The sequence below is a fragment of the Abramis brama genome (genome assembly GCF_963993115.1).
Source record: "Abramis brama genome assembly, chromosome: 6".
Classification (NCBI taxonomy): domain Eukaryota; kingdom Metazoa; phylum Chordata; class Actinopteri; order Cypriniformes; family Leuciscidae; genus Abramis; species Abramis brama.
The window spans coordinates 29,684,848-29,710,330 of record NC_139968.1 but is presented as its reverse complement, the minus strand read 5'-3'; the positions used below and the strand labels follow the sequence as shown (position 1 = coordinate 29,710,330).

The 25,483-nt window shown below is 35.5% G+C and overlaps 2 protein-coding genes across 8 annotated transcripts in view; both read right to left on the bottom strand.

The window, feature by feature from the left end:
* Positions 1-6,590: 6,590 nt before the first annotated feature.
* The window catches only part of LOC311085716 (uncharacterized protein), a 194,439-nt gene continuing 175,546 nt past the window's right edge, over positions 6,591-25,483 (bottom strand). For 3 of the 6 annotated variants that reach the window (XM_084118292.1, XM_084118296.1, XM_084118299.1), the window contains one exon: positions 6,602-6,674. In XM_084118292.1, coding sequence (XP_083974418.1) covers positions 6,624-6,674 — 51 coding nt within the window. In that variant the 3' untranslated portion in view covers positions 6,602-6,623. Of the gene's footprint in view, positions 6,675-7,412; positions 7,471-7,573; positions 7,746-8,107; positions 8,175-9,421; positions 11,020-19,244; positions 23,697-25,483 lie in introns of those variants that run through there. The other 3 variants (XR_014606916.1, XM_084118293.1, XM_084118297.1) reach the window with 3 other exon arrangements.
* On the bottom strand, positions 11,455-15,025 carry LOC311085717 (uncharacterized protein). 2 transcript variants are annotated; one of them, XM_084118301.1, is made up of 5 exons: positions 14,808-15,025; positions 14,364-14,675; positions 12,644-12,946; positions 12,471-12,528; positions 11,455-12,157 (listed from the first exon to the last, which is right to left on the bottom strand). In XM_084118301.1, the coding sequence occupies exons 1-4, from the start codon at positions 14,848-14,850 to the stop codon at positions 12,509-12,511; spliced, it is 678 nt and encodes a 225-aa protein (XP_083974427.1). In that variant the 5' UTR covers positions 14,851-15,025; the 3' UTR covers positions 11,455-12,157; positions 12,471-12,508. The 2 variants fall into 2 exon arrangements, with proteins under 2 accessions (XP_083974427.1, XP_083974426.1); XM_084118300.1 differs by lacking the exon at positions 11,455-12,157 and having other exon boundaries at positions 12,193-12,528.

Genomic DNA, 25,483 nt, shown 5'->3' with positions numbered 1-25,483 from the left:
AACCTGTCACTCTTCACTCTGATAATGAAATACAGAGAGATGATCAGATACAGTTGATCAGATAAACCTGAAATTAACATTATTTTACAGGAAAATTGTCACATAGAATCAGATTTTTACACAAGCATTTGCTTATTTAAAAGAAGACCCACAAATTTCATCTTACAGATAAAGCTGGCCACTGGTAAAGATGCTAGACTATGTTAGATCATAATCTATTATCTGCTTTTATTCAGGCTTTTGCTGTTGTGTTTGTCACTTGATTTTTCAGAGCTCATTTTGTATTGCTTTCATTGTTGTTTAGGGTTTGTTTTAAATGTTGAGGTCCATGTGTGTTTGTATGAGAAGGTTGAGGACACATTCACAGACATGTCATAACATGATTACGGTAGCTTATGACCAGTTTGTTAAATAAAATAAGACTTATCTAGTTTTGCCATTCTGCTTGCTTGCAATGTACAGTAAAGTGGATTATTAGTTATGCTCTGCTCAGTTATTATGGACCATCTCATCTCCCCCGGCCCTGAATACAGCTGTTCGTCTAAATGAACAATATTCATTCCACAAATAGCATGTTTGTAGTGAGCTTAAAATTCAGGTACATTTGTGACTTTTAATGTTTCATTAATGTAGTCAGCAGAGAGCGGAGAAGAGCGCTGTGTGTTTTATAGCAGCAGTGATGAGGTGATGAGTGATGAACACATCTCATGATCGCTCCTGTAAGGCCCGTGAAATTGGTCCAATCTGCCGGTTCGCCAATACACAGGGAAGGTATCACGTGTTCTGTCCTTACTCGTGCAAAATATTGGTTGGTTAAATTTACAATACATTTAGTTATGTATTCTCTCGTTAACTCATCTGACTCCATAAATGAAAGGTTTTAGTAATATTTGTGCCTCACTAAAAGTGAGTGAACGTTTGACTATTCCGTTTAACTCTTCAATGAAAATAATATCAAAGTCAGTTAGGATAATCAACAATGTAACAATTTATTATGTCAGGTAAATGTATCATGCCAATTTCATAATCAATTCAAAGATAATCGATACAAAACATCAAATTCTCTGGAATAAAGAAAAGAGATGCATACCCAACATTAAGAAATACGTGAGGCTGAGAGCTCTCACTCTCAACCTCACGGACCAATCTGAGGTACAGAAAAGGCCCCGATCTCCCTGCTGCACTTCCTTAAATAGACAAACCTTTTCACCTGGAACCATGTAACAATAGAAATTTGCATGCAGTGGTTGCATCTTCATGGGGGTGTGGGACCATTTGCTTAGAGACCACCTTCCTTTGTAAATCAGTTATCCATAAGCTCTTAAAAACCTTATTACCTTTTGTTTTATCTATCTGGATATGAGATATCTGTACCAGTCGCACTGTGACATTTTAAATGATACCAAACATGAACATACTCTGTGATAATCATTCACATTAAACTATACATTTTCTTGGGTGATTTCAGCTGATTATCTGAGCATGAGAGAGGGGTGAGGGTAGAGGGAAAGAGATGTAGATTAGGATGACTCGGAGGTGAGACTTTCGTCTCGATGGTGCATGAGAGCCAGTTCAAATGCTAATCTCCAGAGAGGTCCTTTTGTCCTCTCAGGGCCTGGTCACCCCCAAAACAGACTGTTTGGAATTTCCTAATTTATCAATTCTTACACTCCCGTCAGGAGAATTGCTGCCGATGGAGATCCACAAGACAAAATACAGCAGGCCATAAAAGTAAAGATGCCCAAACACACTTTATAATCAAATCATTTGACAGAAATTAGCTTGTACAGTTTGAAATGCTAAAATCATAGATCTACAGGGTGGGCCATTTATATGGATACACCGTAATAGCATGGGAATGGTTGGTGATATTAGTATATTAGTATATGTGAGGGGGCAAACTCCTCAAGATGGGTGGTGACCATGGTGGCCATTTAGAAGTCGGCCATCTTGGATACAACTTTTGTTTTTTCAATAGGAAGAGGGCCATGTGACACATCAAACTTATTGGTAATGTCACAAGAAAAACAATGGTGTGCTTGGTTTCAATGTAACTTTATTCGTTCATGAGTTATTTACAAGTTTCTGACCAATTATAAAATGTGTTCAATGTGCTGCCCATTGTGTTGGATTGTCAATGCAACCCTGTTCTCTCACTCTTCACACACTGATAGCAACACCGCAGGAGAAATGCCAGCACAGGCATCCAGTATCCGTAGTTTCAGGTGCTGCACATCTCGTATCTTCACACCATAGACAATTGCCTTCAGATGACCCCAAAGATAAAAGTCTAAGGGGGTCAGATCGGGAGACCTTGGGGGCCATTCAACTGGCCCACGACGACCAATCCACTTTCCAGGAAACTTTTCATCTAGGAATGCTCGGACCTGGCACCCATAATGTGCTGGTGCACCATCTTGCTGGAAAAACTCAGGGAACGTGCCAGCTTCAGTGCATAAAGAGGGAAACACATCATCGTGTAGCAATTTTAAATATCCAGTGGCCTTGAGGTTTCCTTTGGGGTCATCTGAAGGCAATTGTCTATGGTGTGAAGATACGAGATGTGCAGCACCTGAAACTACGGATACTGGATGCCTGTGCTGGCATTTCTCCTGCGGTGTTGCTATCAGTGTGTGAAGAGTGGGAGAACAGGGTTGCATTGACAATCCAACACAATGGGCAGCACATTGAACACATTTTATAAGTGGTCAGAAACGTGTAAATAACTCATGAACGAATAAAGTTACGTTGAAACCAAGCACACCATTGTTTTTCTTGTGACATTACCAATAAGTTTGATGTGTCACATGGCCCTCTTCCTATTGAAAAAACAAAAGTTGTATCCAAGATGGCCGACTTCTAAATGGCCACCATGGTCACCACCCATCTTGAGGATTTTTCCCCCTCACATATACTAATGTGCCACAAACAGGACTTTAATATCACCAACCATTCCCATGTTATTAAGGTGTATCCATATAAATGGCCCACCCTGTAGTGTTGAACATGAAGTCAGTATTGTGTGTTTGTGTCTCTGCTGGACACCTGTGTGAGCTTAAGGAGAACTGACTTCATACATCCACTAAAAACCACCAAACACAGCTGATCTTCTGATGTTCCTGTGCAGACTGAGAAAATATATATTCACTTCAGACACTAAGAGTTCAGAAATCTTCTGTGGAAATACACAGTGCAGATTAATATTACAAGAGGACTGTATCACTAACAGTAAAGAGATTTCAAGTTTATAGTGGCACATACAGAAATAAACAAGCCATGCATTATTATTATTCATACAGTTATATATGTCACATAACGTCCATTCAGAGAGTGCAAATTAACTTCACAGTCTAGGGATCACTGCAGTCTCTTGTAATGTCTTTGCTTAGTACAATATGTATTAAGGCCAGCAATGAATTAAAAGTTCAATCAGGCTGTCAGTCAATATATAATGTCTTCATTAATGTCAGAATGGCAAAACCAGCTACAGTAATGAGTGTCTCTCTTTAACTACAGAGATCCCTATAGTGCTGATGTTTAAAGTGTGTGTGTTATAGATCAGACACATTCACACTAATGTCTGTCTTTATCATTACAGTATCAGATAAACAAACTCCAGATCCAGGTGTGTCTCCAGGTGCTGTAGCAGGGATTGTTGTTGTTCTGCTGCTGGTGTTTGCAGCAGTTTTAGCTGGTGTTGTGATTTACCATCGCCACAGCATCTCTGAACTACAAAGACGTTTGGGTAAGTATCACCGACAGTTCACATAATTTGGAAAAAAACCTGACTGAGTCTGAATACTGTTAAACAATAACAGATGAAGGGCAGACACTGATCTACTGTGATCTGCATCTGTGTGTCTGTAGAAAACTCAAACTGAACATAGTAACTGCACATACGACAGTGTTTGATCTCAGCAACAATTGCACTATTTGTTGTGTCTGTGTATGATGTGCCCTCATTAATCTATAATGAAGATATTACATATTTTAAATATATTTTTAACACAGTACAAAGACACAATATTAATACAGAAACGTTAAAGACGGCACTGGTCTTGAGCTGTTTAACTTTAGACTGAAGAGTAAATAGTGCATCATATCCTGGACAGATCCTGAGATAGAGAGATCACACATTTCTTACAACTAAACATAACATAAGCTTAGGCATTTAAATAAGATTAATAAATGTTAATAAAAGTATAATTGATTAAAATCAACATGGTACTTCTACAAGTTCATACTGCGAACACAAATCTGCACACTGAACAATTTAAGAACGGTACAAGGCAAATGTTTAAAATTAGATAATGAAGATGTTTGGTCTGATAAGATTATTTAGCAACTTCAGCACAGACTAAAATTACTGGAAGAACACTTTCTCCATCCAATACGATCTGATCTGATTGGCTGGCTTTATTCGCCTTCTAAAAAGTAGAAGCACACGGGTGTGTTTATATAGTACATCTATCTATTTATATAGTACATTATAGTACATCTGTTACAAGATACCAGATTAATACAGGAAGCGCTTTTGAGTATGAAGTAATGATTTGCTTCAGTTTTCAAAGGTAGTTTACCAGTGAAAATTAACAAAAAATTAAAATATGTGTTTGTTTCCAGCAAGGAGCTGAAAATACTGCTCAGGATGGACAAACACTGTAAGATGTGTGATATGGATTCATTCCTCTTGTTCATTCAGACATTATTACCACATTAACACAATTAATACGAATATAAAGATAAAGATGACGTTGATCTCTTTTTAATTTAGCTTTAGTCAGATTTTCTTGGCTTCACTACAAAGAATTCTTACAAATACTTTTCTCTGTGACACACTGACCTTCATTCAGATATTAACCTATAACATACCTGTAATATATGTAATTTAAAAAAGTGAGCTAAGTTTATTCTACTCTATATATAACATACTGTATATTCTATAACAACTTGCAATTAAAAAGAAAGATTTGTTTAGTTTTCACAGATTCAATTATTGTGTTTAAATATTTTGTATGATATATTAATTTTCCCTTTTGAGTAGATTCTTCACTGTTTGAAACACAATAAACTCGGAGTGACACTTTAAAATAAAATTAAGAAATCTATTATTAATGGATGCATTAATTAAATGTAAATCAGTCAACTAAAATTGACAAAAAAATATGTTAAATGTATTTTTTTTTAATTAATGCATTGATCATTTTTCAGTGCCAGTCCTGATCAGTTAAGCAAGTAAATTTAACAAACAGTTTAATTAATACAGCAGGAGCCCTGACTCTGTTGATAACACTCAGCATTAAATCTTTATGTTAATATGGCTTCATTAGTTCATTTAATAAACACCATTAATACAGTAAATTGAAATGCAGTGCTGCATCAGTGTTATATGCAGACGTAAGACTGTTTCTTTCTCTTTTTAACTGCTGTGATTCTTTCTTTGTTTTCTCACAGATGCGGAAAAAAACTGAGCAAACAAACATTTGAAAGGAGAAAAAGAGAACATTGAGACTGGCAACAGTGATGATTTATAGTCATTGTACCAATAGACACATTAACAGTGTTTGAAGTCAACCCATGTGTGCTTTTGAGATGTGAAATAATAAGTGAAGACTTTTGTTTGATTTGGCATAAATACAGAAACATGCTTTCATTCATTATGAAGTTGATGTTATTGTCTGCTGTTTGCAATGATGCTGATGATAGGGTTTCTTGTATTAAGAGACAGTTTGACTGTTTAGTGTAATTTATCATGTTACTGTACACTCTGTAAGAAGGCTTGATTATTGTTACACATTTACAGAATATTGCAGAAATAATTTTATACTGAACTTAAAGTGTAAATGCTTATATTCTTGTTTTATTTGAAGTGCTTACGCTGTTAAAGTATATTTTTTGTTTTTATTAAATTTGTCATGCTTATTTTTTTAATGATTGCCTCCTTGAAAACCTTGTAAGAATATAGACACCACATTATTATTATTATTATTATTTCCAAGTAAATCTCTGTCTCCTAATAAGATGTGAATGTGAATATCTTAAATGTAAAGTGAGTGTTTTTATGAGGACTGAATTATTAATGCTCTTAGTGTTTCTCTGATGTTCATACAGGAGTTATAGATAATTTTACTGTCAGAACATTTCATTCATTCAGCTTTTGCTTTTTTATAAATATTCTAGCATAAAACGCATCAGTTTTTTCAGTTCTCATTGTGGATGAGTATTAGGAGAATAAAAGCTTGTTTTGCCATAATTGTGTTGCATGTTTGTGTTCAAGTTACATGCATAATAATGGATTTAAAGAATTGATCTATTTGAAATCAAATGAAATAAGGCATTTATACTATGTACTACTGTACACCCAAGTGTTTATCAATAATCAATACACTGAAATATAAATGTGTGCTGCACATTCCACGTTTATGAGTTTACCATGATTTAATGAACAGACAAAATATTTTGTTGTGACCAAAAGTGGATATCGATATCAGTGTAAAGGAATCAAAAAGCGTGATTTAAATCAACAACTGTGAATTTAATTTCATTTTAAAGTAATACAGTGTAAAACACAAATGTCAATATGATAATCAGCACATCATTTAACAGAATCACAGAGAGTTTGATCATTGATCTGCGATTAAACATGTATAAACCACCTCCGTCATTTCAGATTTCTGTAGGAAAAGACAAACACAAAAGGTCAAAGGAGAAAAACAAACCTGATGTTTCTGATGCAAAAACTGCAAGAGCTCAAAATGAATAAATGACAGAAATTTTCTGCAAATTCATCACTAGATATTACGGGTTATGAGTCAGTGTTTCTCACAATGATGGTGTTTGTATAATGGAGGGTCTCTGTCTTTTATGTTCTTGGGACTTTTATTATGAAATGTTAGAAGACAAGAGCAGCTTTCATAACAGTGACAAAAAGTAAAAGCAAGTGTGACTGTGTGAAAAAAAAAAAAAAACATGTTCAACATCAGATACCAGGACAAGAGCAAATACAAGGCTAAATAAGTCAGAGATTTAGCACAGGAAGCTGATGATATATTAATGGAATAACAGCTCTGAATAGGAAATGTCAGTCCTGGAGGTCCACTGTCCTGCAGAGTTTCACTCCAACCCTGGTAAAAACTCCCCTGCCTGTTTCTAGTAATCCTGAAGACATTGGTCAGCTGTTCAGGTGTGTTTGATCAGGGTAGGAACTAAACTCAGGAGGACAGCGGCAGGACTGTGACGATTCCTATGTCTTGTTAACCATATATGGCAGTATGTTAATGTGCAGTGTACACATTTAAACAGTTTAAATTGCTATATGATATGCAGTTGTTTTGCATTGTTCATTAAATTAAAAAATAATAATAATAAATAAAAAGATACATGAATAAATGTAAATGTCACTAAACACTCACCATCATTTGTCCAGTGTGTGTGTGTAGAGTGTTGCATCAGCGTGAGTCTCGTCTTCAACTGTAATGACAGACATGTTCAATCAAAACATGTATTTTTCTCTAATATTGTTGCTTCACGTTATTGTTTACAGATGTATAAGCTGTAGGTGCATCTACAGTACTTGTGTCTTTGTGTTTCCTGCACATACAGAAGATCATGATAACAGCCACGATCATCAGAGATCCAGCAGCAGAAGAAGAGATCAGCACTATCAGAGACACTGAGACTGGAGGAGGAGGAGGAGGAGGAGGAGGATGAGGAGGAGGAGGATGAGGAGGAGGAGGAGGAGGAGACTGTGAAGGAGAAGGAAACTGTGAGGGAGGATGTGTGTCTGGAACTGTAATGGCTAAAGAGAGACAGTCATTAATGCGGTGAATGTGTCAGTTTGATCTACTGTACAACAAAAGACAGAGATCAGCTTAGTAAATAAATGCTAACATGATACACTGATGTAACTGAACAGACAGTTCAATGATGTTAAAATATTCAGTCTGGTGTCTGATGTGATTAAGAATTTTTTTACATTTTCTGTCATTATGGCCTCATTATGTTACCATAGGCTATCCCGTACCTTTGGCCCTGAGCTGTTTCACTTGTTCCCTGCTATTTATAACAAGAATATGAAAAGGACAGTAAAATACACTGTAATTCTCACCATCAACAGTTATATTGAATCTCTTGATTAACTCCTCATTCCCAATTCTGATACTTAGTTGATAAATCTGTAACATATAAATAAATAAAATTCTGTTAGGCCTATTCCATTATCAATCATTAACTTCAGGACAATTCAAAACCATATGCTTGTATGTGCCCAAATCTCCCGAGCAGAAATTACAGTTGGAAGATGAGGAAAGCTTCATTAGATACATTTTTTAAGGGGTGAGACACATATGAATCAGTTTGTAGTGGATTAATTGATGGTTAGGGTTTTGTGAAACAAGTTTAAGATATCGTCAGATATCGTCATTGTTATATTCTATTTCCATATCATATCTCTGAACCAGATGACCAAAATTAGTAACTGATTATAGGCCTTTTGTGTACATAGAAAAAGTCTTTGAGTTCAGCTCATGAAAAATGGGGGCAAAAACAAAAGTGTTCCGTTTATAATTTTGTTCAGTGTAATATAATATATGCATTAAAGTTATAAAAAATTATATTATTATAATGTGTGTGTTTAAAAATACATAATATTAAACAGAGTGATTTGTGTTTTAGGGAGATAGGTTTATCTGCTGCTGAGAAACAGCACTAGTATAGGCCTGGGCGGATGTTCTTGTTTGCAATAGAAACTATGGATTAAAAATTGTTGTTTGTTGTTTAAGTTGAAATCATTTCACTGGAATGCTTTAGTCTTTTTTTTTAACTGAACTATTAATTAATTAGGTTTGAATGAATTAATTGCTTGTTACTTACATTTGTTGAATAAAAAGAATCTTAAAGAAAGTTTTCTCTTTTCCTTATAATGTGTCCTGTCAACGGTGTTACTTTGTCTGTCAACTGTGTTATTTGTGGTTTTTATGTCATAAATCTTTTAAATGTGAACTAAACCATCAGAAAAATAGATAGGGATATCTCTGGAGATGGAAATCTTGGATAAGAATGGTGAATAATACTAAATTCAGTATACTGTGGATTTATGTTGAAGAAAAGTTTCATCCTTCATGATAGCATCCCACAACAGCCATTATGAAGCCCAAAATTCATATTTACAAATCAGTTAGAGAGATAACCTAAGTTCAAAGCCGCCCCATTGAAGTCAGTGGATGATTGGCTTCAACAGGGAAATGCACTGTGACGCTACGGGAATGTATGAGAAGGAAATATGCTGTATGTAACTGATTCTGAAAGAACTCGTCTTTGAGATGAACGCGTTCTAATGCATTTTTAGTCAATAAAATGTTAACACAATAGTACATATTTGACCATTCATTTTTTTTTACATTATAGGGAAAGCTGAGCTTACCTTGCAATCTTAAAGAAATCCCCACTGCTCTAAGGTTATGCAGGTCATGTGATTCATTAAACAGGCAAAATGAGGCCTCTAGGAGCTGGTGCAGATGGAGATGGTCATGGAGTCCTCGTTGTCTGGACAGTGCAGGCAGAAGGTTTTAGCTGGCAGTATGAGAGATGTTGAGATAGACAAGGAAAACAACATGAAAAATATTAACAGGACATCTGTAATGGTTCCATCACACATAATAATTAGATGAATAAATCAATTTGTAAGAAAAGCGAAGTAAATAGTTGACTATTGAGATGTCTCTATTAATTTATTTTTAAACAGAGGTGTGTCTGATTGTTAAACTGCAAAAAAGATCTCTTAAACTAAATGGGATCTGACTGGCATCAGACTATAACACTGATCTAAATATTGCAAGAAATACATAAAAAATAAATGTAGGACCAGATATGATGAATGAAGAAAAGGAGTCAAGATGCATCAATTGAATAAATTTTTACTGAAGAATAGTTTGGAGTTTCATCAGCAGAAGTGAGTTTCAACACTCAAGGAGTTCATAGGCCGCTCTGCCGTACACACTAATACAGCAGCAATTATACTCTAACCTACATCGTCACGTCAGGTTGAATGATTGGTTAAGACACAGATAAACAGAAAATGTCCACATATGGGCTGTGAGTCAGAAGAATATCTCCATCGATGATCTGGATGACAGATGGTCATTTTACCTCCCCTGCGTGACAGTAGTTCACCTCAGAACATCCTGTAACAAAAGAGTGTTGACACACACACACACAGACACACACACACACACACACACACACACACACACACACACACACACACACACACACAGCTTCTGTGGTCTGAGGTGGTTGAGCTCTAGCTCTGACCAGAAAACTTTCCCAAAACATACTGATAACATACTTTCTCTCAGTAAGAGGTTCAGACAATATTCATCATTATTCTCTAGTGATTGAAGCTGAAAAGTAAGGTAGATGTTTTTGCTAAGAATTGATGCGTAGGCAACAGGCCTGAGTGACCCCGGTGACCTCGGCTGTCAGGGTCAGCTAGAAGAGTAAATAGGTTTTTACTAGGTGTTCGGTGCTTTTATCACATGTAAATTTATAATTAGTAAATCTCAGAAGCTTGAAGATCTCATTTAAATCATTTGATATAATCGCTGAACATTGAAGAACAGTGGATTTCAGAATCCAACCTATTACAGTTTTTTTCGATTGCTAAACGACAGTGGGCACAACTGGAGTCACATGTGCAAAACTCTAACTACAGTCTGCACAGCAGCAGTTCATGTGGACCAAACTCTAGTTCGTTTTTCATTGCTTGAACACAGTTTTCAAAACTCTACACACTTATCCCATGACTTTAACCACAACCTGCACAACACTGTGGATTTACAGCACTTTGTTCAAATGCTAACACACTGCTGTCAAAACTGTGAACCACACGTTCAAAACAGAATAGATTTCAGCCTTGTGCCTTTCAAACACTGCTGATTGCAATTTCAGGATCAGCCCCTCAATTATTTGTTCGAATTACAGTATGTAATTTTAGTTTCTACCTTTTTTTCTCATTACTGTAATTCCGTAAATTACTACAGACTATTGAAGCAGACTGCTAATTTTCATTTACCTTAAAATATTATTATGTTCTAAAAATTTACAGTAAATAAATCATGTGAAAGAATGTCACTCTTTTCTTTGAAGAAAATATTACTTGGTATGAAGTCACTGAAATTGTTCAAACTGTAAAGATGAAAAGTTTGTATTTTCTGTATTGGTGTTTGATGCTAGTGTTTTTCCTCTCAGTGTGTTCTGAGTGAAAGTGTGTGTTATCTCAGTGAGGGTTGTGCATAGTGTTTGGCTGCACTGAGCCTGTTTTGAGCCATGTGTTAAGAGTTGTGTTGCTTGGAATGAGTTTTGCAGGTGATGTGAAGTGTTTAGCTCAGGTGACTGTTGGTAGTGCAGACTGTAGTTAGAGTTTTGCACATGTAGCTCCAGTTGTGCTCACTGTTGTTTAGCAATTGAAAAAAAACTGTAAGTGAGATTTTAAAGTACAGACTTTCTGTTTATTCCCAACTAGTATTTAATTCATCATTTCATCATGACATTCTGCATTCTTCTTTGATATTGAATGAAAATATATTGATATATTTTTTTCCCCTGGGGGAATATCAGTTGTGCATTTTTGTTATTTATGTGTTTTATGGTTCTGTCTTATTTAAAAACATCTGAACTACACTGCATTCAGTCAGAGTTTTTTTACTCAGACCTCAGATGCGCTTGCCTTGCAGATGAAGCTCATGGAGTGACTAAACTGACTGAACATGAACTGATACATCATGTTGCTTATAATCCCAGTGGAATGTACGAGGTCCCAGTTTAGGGGATTGTGGGCCCTTACTTTTACTGTATTTAAAAATGTATAGTCTTCAGCTTCTTCCTAAAATGTAATCTTATTTAAATACTTACATTTTAAATTCACTACATTTAATTTAGTCATAATTAACTAAGGGACAATCAAAAGCAGTGGTGTTAGCATAATAGACAACAACGAGGGAGTATTTTTTTTTTCTTCAAAGTGGGTAATATGGGAACAAACTCACCAATCACTAAGTTGGGACAGGTGCTCATCAATGTCTGTTTTAAAATCAAGTTTTACTTCTCAGTACGGTTCCAGTAGAGCTATAGAGCTGCAGCCTGCAGGTGAACATAATTTCTAATATGACCCAAAAAAACACAAAAACACAAAAATCTAAAATCAGTATTTTATTTTAAGCACAGCATGCTTACAGCTCTATTTCAATTTTGGTATTTTAAACATAGCATTTAAAAAACACTGCATCCATTTTTATTTTATTTTTGTCATCATGCAAAAAGTCACGAAAAATGCTAAAAAAAAAAAAAAAAGTAAAAAAGAATCATCAAGAATCAAAAAGAAGTATCAGATCCAGCACTGTGGGTCTGATGTCTCTCCAGTTCAACTCTTCTTAATCTGATGTCATAAACCAGCACAATAAACGCAGCCGCACCAGAGCAGTGACGACCAATCGGATCACAGCTTCAGTCCCTACAAAATAATGACTTCATCTGCATAAAGAAATTAAGCACAGAAAAAGTTTTTTTTTTGAATATACAGTAATATGATACTAATGTACCATGACAGAGATTGGTTGAGTAATAAATAACATCACTGCTAACGTACCTGAACACAACTGACAGAGATCGGTAATGCAGACGTGTGTGGTCTGGCTGCTGAGAGGATTGTTCACCACACATCTGTAAGTGTTGTTATCCTGATATTCCACCTCCAGAGGAAGAGAGAGACTGATGCTGAGATCAGACACACTGATGCTGGACAATAAACTGGTTCCTTTGTACCAGGAGAGATTAACCCTGATCACATCCATCACTGAACACCGCAGCACACATGTTGGGCTTGATGAACTTTCTGATGATGAAGAACACTGTGAAATGACACTGCTGATGACAGGAATGGGTACTGGAGCTGCAAAACATGAAATAACAAAAATAATTGCAGCCTTCCAAAACAGCACATCTTCATCCTTCATCCTTCATCAGCGCTGAATTAAGTTTCAGACACTAATTACACACGTAATTTTTGTTTTATTCGATGAGCTGCATACACATTTTAAATGGATTGATATCTACAATATTTAACGACAATACTTTTAATAAGACACAATGGCTTTGTATGATGAACAGATTGAATATAGGCTTTTCTTCATCAACGCACACATCAGTTAACACACAAAAGTGTGCACTGAGGGCGCATATCGACCGCAAAGGGGGTGCTCGCGAGAACCCTTCTGAAGCCTAAAATGACAAATGGGACACCTTAGGGTCTCATAGACTTAACAGACACGCAGCAGCCATTTTTAAGTCCACAAGAATGTGGCTGCGACCGAAATGGCATACTCTCTTGAGTACTTCAGAAAAAAGTATGTTGTAGTATGAATTTGTGTGGTAGTATGAAGGTAATCCAGATGTAGATTGTTCTCGCGTGTCAAGCAGGTTCGGTTGAGCTTCTGTGTGTGTTCTCTGATCAATAAAATGAGAACTGTGTCGATTTAATAGGCTATTTTTATCATAACAGAAAGATTACAGAAATTAAAGAAATATTATTGTTTGGGTTAGTTATACCTTACTTTTCAGTGCCGTTTGATTGATTACTCATTTATTGCCAAGTCTTTCTGTATTTTATAACTCTATAAACAATAAAATATACAAAATACCGATTTTAAGCAGATAAACACCTAATTCATAAATTAGTTCACCACATCTTGACAGAAATATTAAAGACATCTCACTGTTGGTTTTGTATTCTTATATATTTTTTTTCTTTTCATTTGTAAATGTTTGATGTTTCTTTGTGGGTTTTTGCATTTAAGGTAGGCCTATGTTATTTTTTTATATATAGGCCTATGTTGAAAAATTTGAATAAAAAAAAAAAAAAAAAAAAAAAGTGCCTGTTGATTAAGCTGCACTACCGCCTCACGCCTGATTATTAATGTGACATTCGTCATGCTTCCGGCCTGAGGCTGGTGCTGCGGGTCTGCATCTGAATACTGAACAGTGGGTAAAAAACGCGGGTATTTCCGCCAATAGTTGCAGGAATTATAAAAACGTTCCTCCAGTGATAAAGACCCTTGTGTCTCCAAGCGAGAAAAGTGAATGATTGTGGAAGCTTTTCAGTACGGTGTACGTTGTGGCCATCTGGTGGTCAAATAATGACTATCACTTTCGTGTCTGGCCAATTGAAAAAGCCGTGCAGGAGGCGTAGGCGACAGCCTAAAAGTATATAGATGTAATGTCCAATATAAAAACCATCTTGAAAAATTTATAATTTTGAGAACGATTTAGTGTAATTTACAATATGAAAAAGGATACTAGGCTATACCCACCGTAAACAGTAACACTGAACGTCTTTATTAACTCCTTGTTATTGATAATTGTCCTAAATGTAAAGACTCCAGTGTCTGTGGTTCTGGTGTCATTGATGGTGAGAGATCCGTTTCTCTCCAGCTTCAGTCTGTCTCTGAATCTCTCATCATCATACTTTGGATTCTCCAAGTTAATTGCGTAAACTATGCGACTGTTGTTAAACCTCCAAACGATCTCATCCATCAACTGTACTTCAGAAACATTCGAGTCCAGAGTGACAGAGTCTCCCAGCATTACTGACTGAACTTCATGTGATTCAACCTGAAAAACACCTGCAGAACGAGATTACACGGCTTACATATTTAAACTTCTTACAGTTAGTAGTAGTATTGTGTGTAGCCTAATATGTTACTAGCCTACTTTGTGATAGGCCTAACATTATGAAAAACAGATTTATAACTTACCAACTAGACACAACAAAACGAGCAAAACAAACGTGCAAATCATTTTCGCAGTCTCAAATTGTCACCTAACAAGTCCGAAAATGTGATGTTAAATTAAGATAGCCTAATGAATATGTTTTTTTTTTGTTGTTTTTTTTTTTGTTTAAGTGAATGTTTCACAGATCCACTTCATACTCCAACACTCTGCACGTCACCGTTATGTGCGCGTGCCTGTGGGCGTGAACTAGTGTGCACCAGTTGGTGACGTAGGCATCTGTTCAACCAATGAGAATTTTAGAGAGTGAGGTTCAGAGTTCTAGGTCCGGTTCTTCTTAAAGAAATCCACCCAATTAATTAATAAAACTGACATTGTAAATAACGTTTGCATCCAATTGTAATTGTGCAGCAAAGAAGCTGGTAGCCTATAGAGGACACTATAATATAATAAAGGACACACTATCTATAATTATTAATAACTTATTCTGAATAAACACTTTGTTGTGACATTCTGCCTGATTGTTATTTCATCCATCCATCCATCCATCCATCAATTCTCCATAACGCTTCCTATAGGGTCACATTAGGGTCTGCAGCATCTTGGGCCGTAGGCAGAGGACACACCCTGGACAAGTGGCCAGTCCAGCAGGACTATTTTTTCTTGTTTATGATAATTACAGTATTAAATTAATATAGACCTAAAAAATATTTCAAGAAAATTGAGCTTGGCTTATAACTTAATTTATTGTGGGACACCGCTTTTGTGTATTTTTGGTGTATTGTCTTATTAGGTTAACATAATCTCAAATAATTTCAAATAATTTCAAATAATTCAACATTTTTAACATTTTCAAAGCCCTTGCATTTAGACATACCATCAGTGACGTACAGATGTTGACCTCACAACTGCAGTAGCCTAACTCTCACCAAAGCAGAGACGACCGCTTTATTTGTTTTCTTTTCCTTTGGATAACGCTTTGAAATAGTGTGATGATGTAATTCCCTCTTTCGCAGAGTGCGTGTGTGTGTGTGTTTGGTAGACTAGTGAACACTAGAGAGCGCTGACGACCTGTAATATTCTGCACAACACTAATATATATATATATATATATATATATATATATATATATATATATATATATATATATATATATTAGTGTATATATAGCATATATATATATATATATATATATATATATATATATATATATATATATATATTTTTTTTTTTTTTTTTTTTTTTTTTGTGAACAATAATAATAACAACAATAAGCTAATATTGGCTACTGTTTTAGCGGAATAAAAAATACTGATCTCAAGTAAATCTCTTTAGGTAGGTAGGCTGTAAAAGTGTCTCTGTCTCTTTCCTGTCGGACGGTTATGGGTGCGGCTCAGACTCGACCAACAGCAGGCGCACATTAATAACTTTAATAAATCATTTATACAGTCAGATATCCCTGAAAAATATATTAATATGGATTACTTAAAAAAACGTCTTAATTTGCGGTATTCAGTGTCGCTATAGGGGGGAACAACGTAACGCTTTTTGACTTTCTCTCAGTTTGTGTAAATCTACTCAGAGGGTTCAGAGTATTTATTTTTCCCCACAATTAATTTCAAAAGTCTAGTACAATTATGTGGTTTTGTTTTAGTAATACAGTGTATATTTTTTCTTGATATACCCCGAAAGAATGGAAATGTGACAACATGCCCCATAGGTGGAACACATTGTAACATGACCACGTGACAGCTTAAAATGCTATCTGATCTAATCAAATAAATATACAAGACAAACTAAAATATTTTCTCAATAAAATACCATTATTAACTTTTTCATACAAAATAATAGCATTTTTTAATAATTAATAAGTAATAATAGCCTAACTTTAATAAGTTTGACAATGAACACACCAGAAAACAGCTAGCCTATACAACAGTTCAAAACATAATAATAATTAATCATTTCTGAACATTGTTACTCAGTCTTTATTCACCCTTTTCCTATGTTTTATCAATAGAATTCATAAAAGTATATAATATATATCATAGTTCTAATAGGGGCTCCATTGTAACGCAGTGTGACAACATGCCCCAGCTGCACAACTGGGATTTAAACCCTGCTAGTGTCTTCTGATAGTTATATCTCTGTTAAATAACAGATATACGATTAAAATAATATCAGATTTCTCTAATTTTAAATAAACACAAAAAACAGAGATGAAAAATTAACACAAGTAAGAACTTTTGCTATGGTTAATTAAATGTTCAGTGATATCTTCCAAAGATTTCTGAATTTTGGCGTTTTGTTTTTTCTCTATATAGTGTTGATATGGCAACTATAAATACACTAAGTTTTGTCATGCTAACATGTGTGGAAGTATTTGAAACAATGGTGTTACAACCTTTGGCCCAGAGCTGTTTCACTTATTCACTTGTGCTATTTATCATAAGAATATGAAGATGACATAAAAGTACACTGTAAATCTCTACCGCAGTGAGAGTCGAATCAGACGTCAGTGTTGCTGGATTCACTACTTTATTTTTAACAATGAATCAGTGTAGAGTGGAAATCTGTAGGGGAGACCGGGGACAGTTGTAACAGGGGATGAGTGCAACATGTCATTCTTCTCCAATCAGAAACAAGCTAGAGTGATGTCACTCATAGACCCTCCCCCCACCAAGAAGACAGAAGACATATTCAACATCTGCTGCTGCATTTATTGAACAAAACTTGTTTTGGAGGTATGAAAGTAAATGTATTTTTGTCATACTGTCCTGACATTTTGTATGAATTAATCAAAACTTACTTTGTTTGAATTATTGCTTTGTTGACTTCTAAGTGACATGGTTAGCATGTGTCAGAGTCAGTGTGTCTAGCAGGCGTATGATGTTCTGTCATGGCTGATAGGGTTGGGGACGGTTGCAACAAGTTATAAATTGCATGTTTAATAAAAGTTTGTTGCATTGCAAATTGTTCAATTCTTTCTGTCTGACACTGAAATATGGAGAGATTGAATAGCGTCTGTAACTCCTGCACACTGAATCTATGTAGGCCTATGTTCTACACATGAACTAACAAAACTCAATAACTGTTATTTGATAAATATGACTAAATAAATAAATTATAGGCTACAATAATATTAGTGTATAAATAAATAATACTATAATATTATAGTAGGCCTAAACAGTTAATATTTTCAGAATTCTTCAAAAAGCTAAAGTTAATTAGCGAAATTTAAGGTATTTTAACATGTTGCAACTGTCCCTGGGTTGGGGTCAGTTGCAAAATCTGGCTTCTTCCATTCAAATAAATACTGTGAATGATATGTCATATGTAATCATCTTTAAATGGTATGGGTATTAGCAGACAGATTCAAGTTTAATATGTACAGATGTGGTTGGTCTAGTCCAAATAGTCTCTGAGTAACTGAGAGAAATGCAAAAAGTGTTGCAACCGTCCCCGGTCTCCCCTACTAAAGGAAAATAATGCCTTTGTCCGTTTACCCATCAGTCAACCGCACACATGCAATAGTAAACAGAAGCGAGACGTTTGTCCACTCAACAGAAACCACATTCATTTGGGTCACTCTTCCACTAAACTAACCTGAAATAAACTCAGACCACAGCAGTTTCACTTTAACTCAGAAATGTGGCTACAAGAGCTTCAAAAACATTCTGCGGAAACAATGTGTTTCTTGCATGAGTAGAATAACACTTTGAACATGAAAATATGTATTTTCTGCAATGTCCTTTTTAGCTGATACATCATGTTGCTTATAATTCCAGTGGAATGAAGTCTCAGTTTAGGGGATTGTGGGCCCTACTCACTTTTACTTTATTTTAAAATACATGGTCTTCAGCTTCTTCCTAAAATGTAATCTTACATAAATACCGCTACTTGAATTTTAAATTCCTAATTAACTATGGGATAATTAAAAGCAGTGATATTACCAAGACAGTTAACAACTGAGATCTAATGAGGGCTTAGAGGAGAGCGGGCACAACCTCACGCTTTTTGACTTTCTCAGTTTGTGTAAACTTACTTAGGGTTTTTAGAGTATTTATTTTTTCCCCACATTAATTTCCCACATGTCTAGTAAAATTATGTGGTTTTGTTTCATTAATACAGTGTATATTTTTTTCCTGATTTAACCCGAAAGAACGGAAGTGAAAGGTGACAACATGCCCCATAGGTGGAGCACACTGTAACATATGACAGCGTAAAATGCTATCTGATCTAATCAAAAAAAATAAACAGGACAGATTAAAATATTTTCACAATACAATACAGTAATTAACATTTAATATATATAAAATAATGGCATTTTTTAAAATAATTTAAAATAAAATAACTTTTTAGTTTGACAACAAACACACGGGAAAACACCGCTATACAGCATAGTTCAAAACATAATAATAATGAATCATTTCTGGACATTGACTCTCTATCTACTTTTGCTATAGTTAAATAAATGTTCAGTAAATAAATAAATGTTAATAGAGCAAACTTTTTGTTGTTTTTTAGAATTATTTTGTTCAGCCAGTGTGCCTTTATGTTACATCAGTAATCCAGCAGATGGAGACAAGTTGATGGCCCCTTGAGAGCGCGTGCACGCGACAGGAAGTAAGTGCGCAAGAAAGACTGTCCCAGTCATTGGGGTAATTTTTAGGCTGTAAAATAAATGGTTTCGAAATGACCTACTTCCCGGCTAGTACTAGACATAAGCTATGTGTGTTATTAATAGGCTACTAGCTGCAAGGAAACGTACCCTATAGCCTACCAGATAAAACAATTATTCAACGACGAAATTTAACAAACACCGAGTAGTTTGCATCCAACTAGCATTCTTTCTTTGAACGAAACTGAAGCCTCGCGGTAGCCCTCCTTCTTTGATTTGATATTTCCTCTTAAACACTGACATTGACGAGCGCTGTTACATTCCGCTAAGAAAGCTCAGATGTAGTCTGTTATGGCATGATTGTACCATAACTTTGCACCACTTAAGTATGGTTATTATTAGGCAATTATTTCACGACTTGATTATATACACCTCGGAAAAAACACTGAGATCCTTGTGTACGTCCATGACCGGATCGCTTTCTGAATTTTCTGTAGTCTGTACTGGGCATCACCGACCAGTGTAGTCCGATCAGTCCGATTCACGAATGAATGATTCTAATGTCAAACCGACTCATTAGAATCATTCGTTCGTGAATCGGTCTTAGTGAATCAAAAACATACAGGTCAACCAGTGTAGTCTGTTTCCCGAACGAATGACTTTATGAGTCGGTTCTTTCTAATGAATTATCCACAGTTCACTGTGGGACTTAAATTAGGCTAGTGAAGTTGCAGGCTGGTTGTTCATAAGTAAAAGAAAAAGGCAATTAGTTAAAAATAAATAGGCTACATTAGCGATAACTGATTAAATGATAAGAGATGAGAATAAAATAAATATAATGGGATTAAAAATCCAATAAAAAGTTAGTATAATTGGCAGTATAGGGAAATGTTCAAGAAAAGGGCCACACATTTTTTAAAAAGTTTTTAAAGCATTTATAGCCTTGCATATAGTATTTTACACATTAATGATATATATCATTAGCCCAACATTATACCACATTGCATAGCTTTTTAAGGTAGGCTAATTGTTATAACAGGTAAAAGCTTGCTTCTGTGTTCAACACCTGGAGCTCCAGCTGTGTCGTCTGCAAAAAAAACTGCCTTTTTTACAACAGAAACAACACATGATGAGATGTACACGGTCCTTATAGGCCTTATTTACTGTAAGCCTACTCAGAAAATAATAATAATCAAATAAAAATTCCAAATATATGACAAGATGACATATGTTTGAAGATATGAATGTGTATCGACAAAGAGACTAGGTCACAGAGGTGAGCTTTAAACTGATTTCTACATAGCAGTTTTGACATTTACTCTTAACCCCAGGAACAATTGTAGATATTTTCAGCTGTAAAGATGTTTTAGGCTGCTTATGATGTTATATCCTTTTACCTTTAGTCCAAATTAATCACATGTTAAAATTAAAGAACACAAATTATCTCATCAAAATCACTAAAGGCCATGTTCACACTGTAAAGATTCAGCAGTGACACATTTAAATAAGGGTATGAATCCCCTAAAAGTGTGTGTAAGGGGTTTGTTCTTGGAAGGCTACTTTGCAGAGTCCTCTCTTAAAGTGTTGCCATGTCCACTAATTATAAGCATCTTTGGGCTTGTGGTTTGAGTTTGGTTCATAACGTGATCAAGTTTATAGAGTTATTAAAGTGGGGAAGTAAAGGTTGCAATATTTTTGTCTTATTTATATAAATATAAAGCATTTGGATTTATTTATGATTATTTTGGGCTTGTTTGTCTTGTTTTATATCAATATCTGGCAACATGAATGAGACAAGGCTTGCACCTCTTTCCCTGAGATTCTCCTGCTCATTCAGAAGAGAGAGGATACTTCTCAAACTGAAGGCTGACTAAAGTCTTCCTCAGCACTAAACGCTAGAATGAGACAGTCTAGTAAGTGCATTTGTATACTTTATGTAATACTATTAAAAACCTTTGTATTAACTGGCTTTCTATCAATACAGTGCAGGTGAGGTAACAACAACCTGTGATCTCCCAGTGGATCACATTATGCACAGCTTATCATTATGTGATTAATTAACATCAACTCCAAAAAAAAAATTTTGTCTTGCATTGTATAGTGAAATAAGATCAGATCAGTGCGGATTCATTTTCTGCTCATTCTTGTTCATGAATTGGAATGTATGCAAAGGATTATGGGTGATTGGAGGACGCTAAGGATACACTTGATGCCTTCTTCAAAATAAGCCAAATGAAGGACGAATTGCATACTTCCCTACTATATAGTAGGTGAAAAACTGTATGTGACAAAAGAATTATGTCTGATTCACAGTCCTCATAAAAGAGTAAAGTACACGGATTACCTAATACCGTGATTCTGAAGTGTGCATGAATGATTTCACCAAGTATGACATCTTTGTTGATCCTAGAATAACATTCCAAACAACCGAGAATTAGATTTAAAGGACAAGTTTACAGTTTATGTAAAGTTGAAGCTTACAAATAGGTTTAGGTGCTTCTACATCAGTGTTCCTATCCTTTCCCTCTGATTTTAGGGATAACCCTTACAGAAAAACCACATGAGTTTCACGTTATCACGTCACCACATGTGAACAACGTTTCACCACACGTGAACAATGTTTCACCACATGTGAACATAATGGAGCACGTGGAACATGTGGAAAACATGTTACTATAGGTTATGATGTGGAGCTCATGTGAAATATATTTGCACATGTTGTAATAGGTTTTAACATGTGACTCTTGTGAATCATGTTACCACGTCACAAATACTGTACATTTTCAGCTTCATTGTAATGGGAAGTTCAGATCATTTTACTGACTCGGATCTTTTGAATCTCATTCATTAAAATGTTATATGTTAATGGCCAAATCCCCAAACACATCAACTTACCGGTATGCGATGTTGATGTTTCATTCATCCCCATAAGCTGAGCTATGCAGTCTGTAGTGCTGGACACAAAAGTGAGTTAACTCATGGGTTGGGTTAGCTTTAGGGGTAGGGAAATGGCTAGGATTCGATTATCAGACTGGAATTTTGTTCTAGGATTAACAAAATATGTCGACCCAGGAACGTGTCAAACTCAGCAGAGTCAGGACATGCGCACATGATGGGCACTTTACTGTCCCATGAGGCCACGGGAGAGGATTTGTGAATGGCAGTGAAGCAACGCAACTGATGCCGTAGGTCACATGACAGTGACAACATGGTGGAGTACGTCCGAATTTTATTCATATACATTCATACTGCACTCACCTAAAGGATTATTAGGAACACCATACTAATACTGTGTTTGACCCCCTTTCGCCTTCAGAACTGCTTTAATTCTACGTGGCATTGATTCAACAAGGTGCTGAAAGCATTCTTTAGAAATGTTGGCCCATATTGATAGGATAGCATCTTGCAGTTGATGGAGATTTGTGGGATGCACATCCAGGGCACGAAGCTCCCGTTCCACCACATCCCAAAGATGATCTATTGGGTTGAGATCTGGTGACTGTGGGGGGCCATTTTAGTACAGTGAACTCATTGTCATGTTCAAGAAACCAATTTGAAATGATTCGAGCTTTGTGACATGGTGCATTATCCTGCTGGAAGTAGCCATCAGAGGATGGGTACATGGTGGTCATAAAGGGATGGACATGGTCAGAAACAATGCTCAGGTAGGCCGTGGCATTTAAACGATGCTAACACCCCTAAATGCATTGAAGCAACTGCCATGTGATTGGTTGATTAGATAATTGCATTAATAAGAAATTGAACAGGTGTTCCTAATAATCCTTGAGTGTATATAGAAAACCTTTTTTTAGTGGTCGCAAAGTCATTACTTATTCAAAATAAGTATCTACTCAAGAGAATATGCGATTTCAGACGCAGCCCATGGCTTTCTTTAAAGGATCCTTCAAATTTCGACGGAGCTTTATGACGTGACGGCTGAGATATGCTCCCGCTTGAGAAAGAGAAGCACCGAGACACATCTCTGATGTTGTGCTTTTAAATATATACGTCATTAACAACTAGTTGTTAAGTTCGGTTCTGTACATACGGCATAGAATCTTTGTAAATGTGGTGGTCACCTGAATTGACTGGAGTTAATTTAGTTGTAGAATGTGATTGTGGCTCCTGTAAATGACTGATCTGTGTGTAAGCACTAAGTGGTGAATTGACAGCAGAGTTTAGCTGCAGTGTGTACATGGCCTTAAATCTAAACGTCATACAAAACAAAACAAACTTAGCATGAAGATTTGGATTAACGTCTCGTGACGACACCTGCGTACACCACCTCTTCCTCCTGTGTAACACAAACAAAAAAGAGACAAAGACACAAATGTTTAAGTATCAGAGTGAGATGTTTTTCAAGAACAGTTCTTACCACTAAAGAAAACCAAAGAAATCCCTCATACTACAACAGTCATAACTACATTTTAAACGGACATTTAAAAACTGTATTTTAATGCATGCATATTCAAGAGAAACATTTTACTGTAAATTATACTGAAATTATTAAATTAAACTTTCATGTCACCGTTATGACAACAGTCCAATATCACTCTATTGAACATAGGCTATAATTACTCTCAGCTATTTTACTCTCAATTCTGTGTAGTTTTACCACTTTTTGGTTAGTGTTTTCATGAAGGTTTAAATAAAAAGCAATATTTCTGATGAATGCCAGAGTATTCACACTCTTTCTCTCTCACAGACACAAACATGTCTTCACAGATATTTGTTCCGGAAGTCCAGTTTCCTGTGGAACTGTCTCTGTTTCAGCCTCAGAAACACCCTGAGCTATTATAGGCCTAACGTTTTTACCCGTAAAGAGTACAGAGTATGGTAAAGAGTATGAACGAAATAAGCAATGTATTCAATTTATCAGTGCTATTTACTGTTGAGTTTATGTCAGTAGTGTCTATTTAATTTACATGTACATTTCCCGTCAACTGCATTGGCATGTTAACATCAAATTTCTTTCCAGTTAAAGGCAGAAAATTACATTCCCACATTTAAATGTTACTTTTGCTTTGAATGAATGAATGAATAAACAAACAAACAAATTAATTAATTAAATAATTTAACTGGAGGACTAGTAACACTGAAAAATAAAATTAGTTATCAATTTAATAATTGGAAATAAATAAATCACTATTTAAATAGACAAATTAATGATTGTGAACTGTCAAAATCTATTTAAAAATAAAAAATAATTTTAAAATAATGAATTGTTTTCAAAGTGTTCCTATTATGCTATCAGGTTCCTAATTGTGTTTTGGAGTCTCCAACAATATTACATGCATTTAATTTTCTCATATTATAATGTGTCTCAAATAGCCCTTTGCAGTAACAGCAAAGATGAGATGAGCAAGATCTATTCACAGCAGTTATTTTATTAAAGGCAAAAAAGCTCTCAAAATACAAATATAACCACTGGTATAAACGTGCGAGATCAGCTTCAACAGTGAAGCTTCTTGTAGACATTGTTCACGGGCAGCCAATAAAGAGCATAGACTGGCATTACACACTACGCAGGTTTAAGGTTTGTAACAGGGAGTGTGACTGGAATCACAGCTATATTACACACTACATTACCTTATTTGAAACAGCAAAATAGGGGCACTTATAGAAAGATAGAAATTAAAACAATTTAATTCAAGTTTTGAAAAGTATCCAAATAAAACTACACAATAGTAAATGTATATTGAAAATAGCTTAAAAAAAGCATTTGTGACTTGCTTTTATTTGTCCTTTTGTCAAGCATGAAGCAGTGTTTTGAAAGTGCCCAACACTAATTTATACCAGTGTTGTAGAACTTGAAACTGAACAAAGCCAGACTTGGACTCAAGTCTGAGTACAAGGCAGTTTTTCAGGAGCATTTGGACTCGGTCTTGCATGACCTGGTCTTATAGGCATAAAAATATGGTTGGACTTCAGTTTGAGAACACTGCTTTATACCTTGCATGTTGCGAACTACATAACATGGCTGGCAAACAAGAACTTATTTAAAGGGGGATTGTAGATGCTTTTACAAGCTGGTCCATCAATGAGAGGTTTTGGTCATTCAGTGACAGAATCACAGCAGAT

Coding starts and splice junctions, on each gene's coding strand:
- LOC311085717 (XM_084118301.1), bottom strand. CDS start 14,850: ATGATTTGCACGTTTGTTTTGCTCGTTTTGTTGTGTCTAGTTG. Junction 12,947..14,363: donor GTTCAGTGTTACTGTTTACG/GTGGGTATAGCC, acceptor CATGTTTTGCAG/CTCCAGTACCCATTCCTGTC. Junction 12,529..12,643: donor TCTCTGTCAGTTGTGTTCAG/GTACGTTAGCAG, acceptor TTCTTTATGCAG/ATGAAGTCATTATTTTGTAG.